This window comes from Ascaphus truei, unplaced genomic scaffold, assembly GCF_040206685.1.
Source record: "Ascaphus truei isolate aAscTru1 unplaced genomic scaffold, aAscTru1.hap1 HAP1_SCAFFOLD_1962, whole genome shotgun sequence".
Lineage (NCBI taxonomy): Eukaryota > Metazoa > Chordata > Amphibia > Anura > Ascaphidae > Ascaphus > Ascaphus truei.
The window spans coordinates 48,283-55,839 of record NW_027454868.1 but is presented as its reverse complement, the minus strand read 5'-3'; the positions used below and the strand labels follow the sequence as shown (position 1 = coordinate 55,839).

Sequence of the window (7,557 nt, the reverse complement as noted above, 5' to 3'; positions counted from 1 at the left end):
GGGGGGAAGAGAGGGAGGGGGGGAAGAGAGGGAGGGGGGGGAAGAGAGGGAGGGGGGGGAAGAGAGGGAGGGGGGAAGAGAGGGAGGGAGGGGGGAAGAGAGGGAGGAAGGGGGGGGGGAGAGAGAGGAGGGGGGGAGAGGGAGGGGGGGGGGGAGAGAGGGAGGGGGGGGAAGAGAGGGAGGGGGGGAAGAGAGGGAGGCAGGGGGGGAGAGAGAGGGAGGGGGGGAGAGAGAGGGAGGGGGGGGAGAGAGGGAGGGGGCGTTGCTGCACCGAGACCATTAAGGAAAGGGAAGGTATTGCATGAAGACCACAACGACGCCTCACCTCGGGGTAGACCACTCCGGGGAGAAGTCTGTGATGCCGTCCAGCCCCGGGGGCTCATCACCAGCTTCTGGGAAGGGGCCTTCCAGCGGGTCAAGCTGCTGCCGCTGTCCGTAGCCGGCCTGGGCAGGCGAGGACTGGGCCCGGGGGTCCCCATACTGCCCGTAGCCCCCCGAGGCCGGGCCCCCCTCCTCGGTGATCAGGTCGGAGATGAGGTCTGGGAACTGGCTGTCGAAGGAGATGTTGAAGTTCTCTGCGGACATTTCCATGTGGACGCTGGAGGCGCCGGACGACGAGCTCAGATCGTTCTGGATGATGGAGTACAAGTCGCTCATCTGGGTACCGGCAGTATCTCCTCCCTCCTTCTGCCCCTCACTCGCTGCGGCCCCTTCTTCCCCGGGGCTAACCTGCACCTCCCTAACATCCATCTCCACCTCCGACGCCCCCCCCGCCACTCTCCCTCACCGGCCCCCTCATCATCCTCCTCCATCCTCGGCTTCTCCTCCGTGACCAGTGCCAGCGTCGGCAGTGCCAGCTCGCCTGTCTCCGGGTATCCACCCGCCGCCGCCGCCCCATTCCCCCAGCCCCTCCATTTTCCTCCGTCTTAAACTCGGCCGTGCCTGCCCCTCCCCCGTAGGTCTGCCCCTCCCTGGGGCTGTTGAGAAAGGAGTCTGGGTCGAAGGCCGTGCTGCTGCCCACTCCTCCTTGTGCCGCCTCCATTGTGACCTCCAGGCTCTGCGAGGAGGAGAGCAGGAGGCCCGTCACGGGCGAGGGCAGGAGGGCGATGCCGACGGGCACCGGTGAAGGCTGAACGCCAGCTTCCGCCGGCGTAAGGTGTTGGCTGGGGGGTGAGCGCCAAGGGCTTCTCTGCTACGCCCGTCATTACCAGCACCGCGCTGATGCCCGTGACGCCCGCGGCTGTTGCTATGGTGACGCCAGCCAGCTCCCGCTCCACATAGAAGCCATTGGGTAGCGGTGGGGAGGCCTGGGTGGTGTCCGGCAGGTCTGGGTGGGAGCGAGGTAGGCCCGGGTCGCTGTCAGGGGGGGTTGTGGCCCCCTTGTGCCCCCCCCTCCGCTCTGCTTTGCCCAGATCCGGCTCCGCGGAGGAGATGTTCTGCAACTCGGTGAGGGCGGAGAACGGGCACAGCCGGGGCTCCACTTTCGGGGAGATAATACGGTGTTTGGTACTGCTGCATTTGTGGGGGATGTTCCCTACCGACCCTATACATTCAAAAGAGAGGGGGGAAGGGGGGGTGTATAGGGTCAATCCCACGTAGGAGCAGAGCGACCTAATGACAGGGGCGTGTGTAATGGGTTAAAGGGTCAGTCCCACGTAGGTGCAAAGTGACCTAATGACATGGGCGTGTTTAATGGGTTAAAGGGTCAGTCCCACGTAGGGGCAAAGTGACCTAATGATAGGGACGTGTTTAATGGGTTAAAGGAGTCAGTCCCACGTAGGTGCAAAGAGACCTAATGACGGGGACGTGTTTAATGGGTTAAATGGACAGTCCCACGTAGGGGCAAAGTGACCTTATGACAGGGACGTGTTTAATGGGTTAAAGGGTCAGTCCCACGTAGGGGCAAAGTGACCTAATGACAGGGACGTGTTTAATGGGTTAAAGGGACAGTCCCACGTAGGGGCAAAGTGACCTAATGACAGGGACGTGTTTAATGGGTTAAAGGGTCAGTCCCACGTAGGGGAAAAGTGACCTAATGACAGGGACGTGTTTAATGGGTTAAAGGGTCAGTCCCACGTAGAGGCAAAGTGACCTAATGACAGGGACGTGTTTACTGGGTTAAAGGGTCAGTCCCACGTAGGTGCAAAGTGACCTAATGACAGGGGCGTGTTTAATGGGTTAAAGGGTCAGTCCCACGTAGGGGAAAAAGTGACCTAATGACAGGGACGTGTTTAATGGGTTAAAGGGTCAGTCCCACGTAGGACAAAGTGACCTAATGACAGGGACATGTTTAATGGGTTAAAGGGTCAGTCCCACGTAGGGGCAAAGTGACCTAATGACAGGGACGTGTTTAATGGGTTAAAGGGTCAGTCCCACGTAGGGGAAAAGTGACCTAATGACAGGGACGTGTTTAATGGGTTAAAGGGTCAGTCCCACGTAAAGGCAAAGTGACCAAATGACAGGGACGTGTTTACTGGGTTAAAGGGTCAGTCCCACGTAGGAGCAAAGTGACCTGACAGGGACGTGTTTAATGGGTTAATCGGTCAGTCCCACGTAGGAGCAAAGTGACCTAATGACAGGGACGTGTTTAATGGGTTAAAGGGACAGTCCCGCGTAGGGGCAAAGTGACCTATTGACGGGGACGTGTTTAATGGGTTAAAGGGACAGTCCCACGTAGGGAAAAGTGACCTAATGACAGGGACGTGTTTAATGGGTTAAAGGGTCAGTCCCACGTAGGGGCAAAGTGACCTAATGACAGGGACGTGTTTAATCGGTTAAAGGGTCAGTCCCACGTAGGGGCAAAGTGACCTAATGACAGGGACGTGTTTAATGGGTTTAAAGGGACAGTCCCACGTAGGGATAAAGTGACCTAATGACAGGGACGTGTTTAATGGGTTAAAGGGACAGTCCCACGTAGGAGCAAAGTGACCTAATGACGGGGACGTATTTAATGGGTTAAGGGGGCAGTCCCCACGTAGGGGCAATGTGACCTAATGACAGGGATATGTTTAATGGGTTAAAGGGTCAGTCCCACGTAGGGGCAAAGTGACCTAATGACAGGGACGTGTTTAATGGGTTAAAGGGTCAGTCCCACATAGGGGCAAAGTGACCTAATGACAGGGACGTGTTTAATGGGTTAAAGGGTCAGTCCCACGTAGGGACAAAGTGACCTAATGACAGGGACGTGTTTAATGGGTTAAAGGGTCAGTCCCACGTAGGGGCAAAGTGACCTAATGACAGGGACGTGTTTAATGGGTTAAAGGGACAGTCCCACGTAGGAGCAAAGTGACCTAATGACAGGGACGTGATTAATGGGTGTTAAAGGGTCAGTCCCACGTAGGAGTAAAGTGACCTAATGACAGGGGCGTGTGTAATGGGTTAAAGGGTCAGTCCCACGTAGGGGCAAAGTGACCTAATGACAGGGACGTGTTTAATGGGTTAAAGGGTCAGTCCCACGTAGGGGCAAAGTGACCTAGTGACAGGGACGTGTTTAATGGGTTAAAGGGTCAGTCCCACGTAGGGGCAAAGTGACCTAATGACAGGGACGTGTTTAATGGGTTAAAGGGTCAGTCCCACGTAGGGGCAAAGTGACCTAATGACAGGGACGTGTTTAATGGGTTAAAGGGTCAGTCCCACGTAGGGACAAAGTGACCTAGTGACAGGGACGTGTTTAATGGGTTAAAGGGTCAGTCCCACGTAGGGGAAAAGTGATCTAATGACAGGGACGTGTTTAATGGGTTAAAGGGACAGTCCCACGTAGGAGCAAAGTGACCTAATGACAGGGACGTGATTAATGGGTTAAAGGGTCAGTCCCACGTAGGAGTAAAGTGACCTAATGACAGGGACGTGATTAATGGGTTAAAGGGTCAGTCCCACGTAGGGGCAAAGTGACCTAATGACAGGGACGTGTTTAATGGGTTAAAGGGACAGTCCCACGTAGGGACAAAGTGACCTAGTGACAGGGACGTGTTTAATGGGTTAAAGGGACAGTCCCACGTAGGAGCAAAGTGACCTAATGACGGGGACGTATTTAATGGGTTAAAGGGTCAGTCCCACGTAGGGGCAATGTGACCTAATGACAGGGATATGTTTAATGGGTTAAAGGGTCAGTCCCACGTAGGGGCAAAGTGACCTAATGACCGGGACGTGTTTAATGGGTTAAAGGGTCAGTCCCACATAGGGGCAAAGTGACCTAATGACAGGGACGTGTTTAATGGGTTAAAGGGTCAGTCCCACGTAGGGACAAAGTGACCTAATGACAGGGACGTGTTTAATGGGTTAAAGGGTCAGTCCCACGTAGGGGCAAAGTGACCTAATGACAGGGACGTGTTTAATGGGTTAAAGGGACAGTCCCACGTAGGAGCAAAGTGACCTAATGACAGGGACGTGATTAATGGGTTAAAGGGTCAGTCCCACGTAGGAGTAAAGTGACCTAATGACAGGGGCGTGTGTAATGGGTTAAAGGGTCAGTCCCACGTAGGGGCAAAGTGACCTAATGACAGGGACGTGTTTAATGGGTTAAAGGGTCAGTCCCACGTAGGGGCAAAGTGACCTAATGACAGGGACGTGTTTAATGGGTTAAAGGGTTAGTCCCACGTAGGGACAAAGTGACCTAGTGACAGGGACGTGTTTAATGGGTTAAAGGGTCAGTCCCACGTAGGGGCAAAGTGACCTAATGACAGGGACGTGTTTAATGGGTTAAAGGGTCAGTCCCACGTAGGGGCAAAGTGACCTAATGACAGGGACGTGTTTAATGGGTTAAAGGGTCAGTCCCACGTAGGGGCAAAGTGACCTAATGACAGGGACGTGTTTAATGGGTTAAAGGGTCAGTCCCACGTAGGGACAAAGTGACCTAGTGACAGGGACGTGTTTAATGGGTTAAAGGGTCAGTCCCACGTAGGGGCAAAGTGACCTAATGACAGGGACGTGTTTAATGGGTTAAAGGGACAGTCCCACGTAGGAGCAAAGTGACCTAATGACAGGGACGTGATTAATGGGTTAAAGGGTCAGTCCCACGTAGGAGTAAAGTGACCTAATGACAGGGACGTGATTAATGGGTTAAAGGGTCAGTCCCACGTAGGGGCAAAGTGACCTAATGACAGGGACGTGTTTAATGGGTTAAAGGGACATTCCCACGTAGGGACAAAGTGACCTAATGACAGGGACGTGTGTAATGGGTCAGTCCCACGTAGGGGCAAAGTGACCTAATGACAGGGACGTGTTTAATGGGTTAAAGGGTCAGTCCCACGTAGGGGCAAAGTAACCTAATGACAGGGACGTGTTTAATGGGTTAAAGGGACAGTCCCACGTAGGGACAAAGTGACCTAGTGACTGGGACGTGTTTAATGGGTTAAAGGGTCAGTCCCACGTACGGGCAAAGTGACCTAATGACAGGGACGTGTTTAATGGGTTAAAGGGTCAGTCCCACGTAGGGGCAAAGTGGCCTAATGACAGGGAGGTGTTTTAATGGGTTAAAGGGTCAGTCCCACGTAGGGGCAAAGTGACCTAATGACAGGGACGTGTTTAATGGGTTAAAGGGTCAGTCCCACGTAGGAGCAAAGTGACCTAATGACAGGGACGTTTAATGGGTTAAAGGGTCAGTCCCACGTAGGGGCAAAGTGACCTAATGACCAGGACGTGTTTAATGGGTTAAAGGGTCAGTCCCACGTAGGAGTAAAGTGGCCTAATGACAGGGAGGTGTTTTAATGGGTTAAAGGGTCAGTCCCACGTAGGGGCAAAGTGACCTAATGACAGGGACGTGTTTAATGGGTTAAAGGGTCAGTCCCACGTAGGAGCAAAGTGACCTAATGACAGGGACGTGTTTAATGGGTTAAAGGGTCAGTCCCACGTAGGAGCAAAGTGACCTAGTGACAGGGACGTGTTTAATGGGTTATAGGGTCAGTCCCACGTTGGGGCAAAGTGACCTAATGACAGGGACGTGTTTAATGGGTTAAAGGGTCAGTCCCACGTAGGAGCAAAGTGACCTAATGACAGGGACGTTTAATGGGTTAAAGGGTCAGTCCCACGTAGGGGCAAAGTGACCTAATGACCAGGACGTGTTTAATGGGTTAAAGGGTCAGTCCCACGTAGGAGTAAAGTGACCTAATGACTGGGACGTGGTTAATGGGTTAAAGGGTCAGTCCCACGTAGGGACAAAGTGACCTAGTGACAGGGACGTGTTTAATGGGTTAAAGGGTCAGTCCCACGTAGGGGCAAAGTGACCTAATGACAGGGATGTGTTTAATGGGTTAAAGGGTCAGTCCCACGTAGGGGCAAAGTGACCTAATGACAGGGACGTGTTTAATGGGTTAAAGGGTCAGTCCCACATAGGGGCAAAGTGACCTAATGACGGGGACGTGTTTAATGGGTTAAAGGGTCAATCCCACGTAGGAGCAAAGTGACCTAATGACAGGGACGTGTTTAATGGGTTAAAGGGTCAGTCCCACGTAGGAGCAAAGTGACCTAATGACGGGGACGTGTTTAATGGGTTAAAGGGTCAATCCCACGTAGGAGCAAAGTGACCTAATGACAGGGACGTGTTTAATGGGTTAAAGGGTCAGTCCCACGTAGGGGCAAAGTGACCTAATGACGGGGACGTGTTTAATGGGTTAAAGGGTCAATCCCACGTAGGAGCAAAGTGACCTAATGACAGGGACGTGTTTAATGGGTTATAGGGACAGTCCCACGTAGGGGCAAAGTGACCTAATGACAGGGACGTGTTTAATGGGTTAAAGGGTCAGTCCCACGTAGGGGCAAAGTGACCTAATGACAGGGACGTGTTTAATGGGTTAAAGGGACAGTCCCACGTAGGAGCAAAGTGACCTAATGACAGGGACGTGATTAATGGGTTAAAGGGTCAGTCCCACGTACCAGTAAAGTGACCTAATGACAGGGGCGTGTGTAATGGGTTAAAGGGTCAGTCCCACGTAGGGGCAAAGTGACCTAATGACAGGGACGTGTTTAATGGGTTAAAGGGTCAGTCCCACGTAGGGGCAAAGTGACCTAATGACAGGGACGTGTTTAATGGGTTAAAGGGTTAGTCCCACGTAGGGACAAAGTGACCTAGTGACAGGGACGTGTTTAATGGGTTAAAGGGTCAGTCCCACGTACGGGCAAAGTGACCTAATGACAGGGACGTGTTTAATGGGTTAAAGGGTCAGTCCCACGTAGGGGCAAAGTGACCTAATGACAGGGACGTGTTTAATGGGTTAAAGGGTCAGTCCCACGTAGGGGCAAAGTGACCTAATGACAGGGACGTGTTTAATGGGTTAAAGGGTCAGTCCCACGTAGGGACAAAGTGACCTAGTGACAGGGACGTGTTTAATGGGTTAAAGGGTCAGTCCCACGTAGGGGCAAAGTGACCTAATGACAGGGACGTGTTTAATGGGTTAAAGGGACAGTCCCACGTAGGAGCAAAGTGACCTAATGACAGGGACGTGATTAATGGGTTAAAGGGTCAGTCCCACGTAGGAGTAAAGTGACCTAATGACAGGGACGTGATTAATGGGTTAAAGGGTCAGTCCCACGTAGGGGCAAAGTGACCTAATGACAGGGACG

The 7,557-nt window shown here is 52.9% G+C and overlaps 1 protein-coding gene across 1 annotated transcript in view; it reads right to left on the bottom strand.

Moving 5' to 3' along the window:
- Window positions 1-279: 279 nt before the first annotated feature.
- The window catches only part of CAMTA2 (calmodulin binding transcription activator 2), a gene marked incomplete at its 5' end in the record, with an annotated part of 55,556 nt that continues 48,278 nt past the window's right edge, over window positions 280-7,557 (bottom strand). Inside the window, 4 exon segments of the mRNA XM_075582170.1 lie at window positions 280-765; window positions 768-905; window positions 908-1,168; window positions 1,170-1,543. Coding sequence (XP_075438285.1) covers window positions 280-765; window positions 768-905; window positions 908-1,168; window positions 1,170-1,543 — 1,259 coding nt within the window.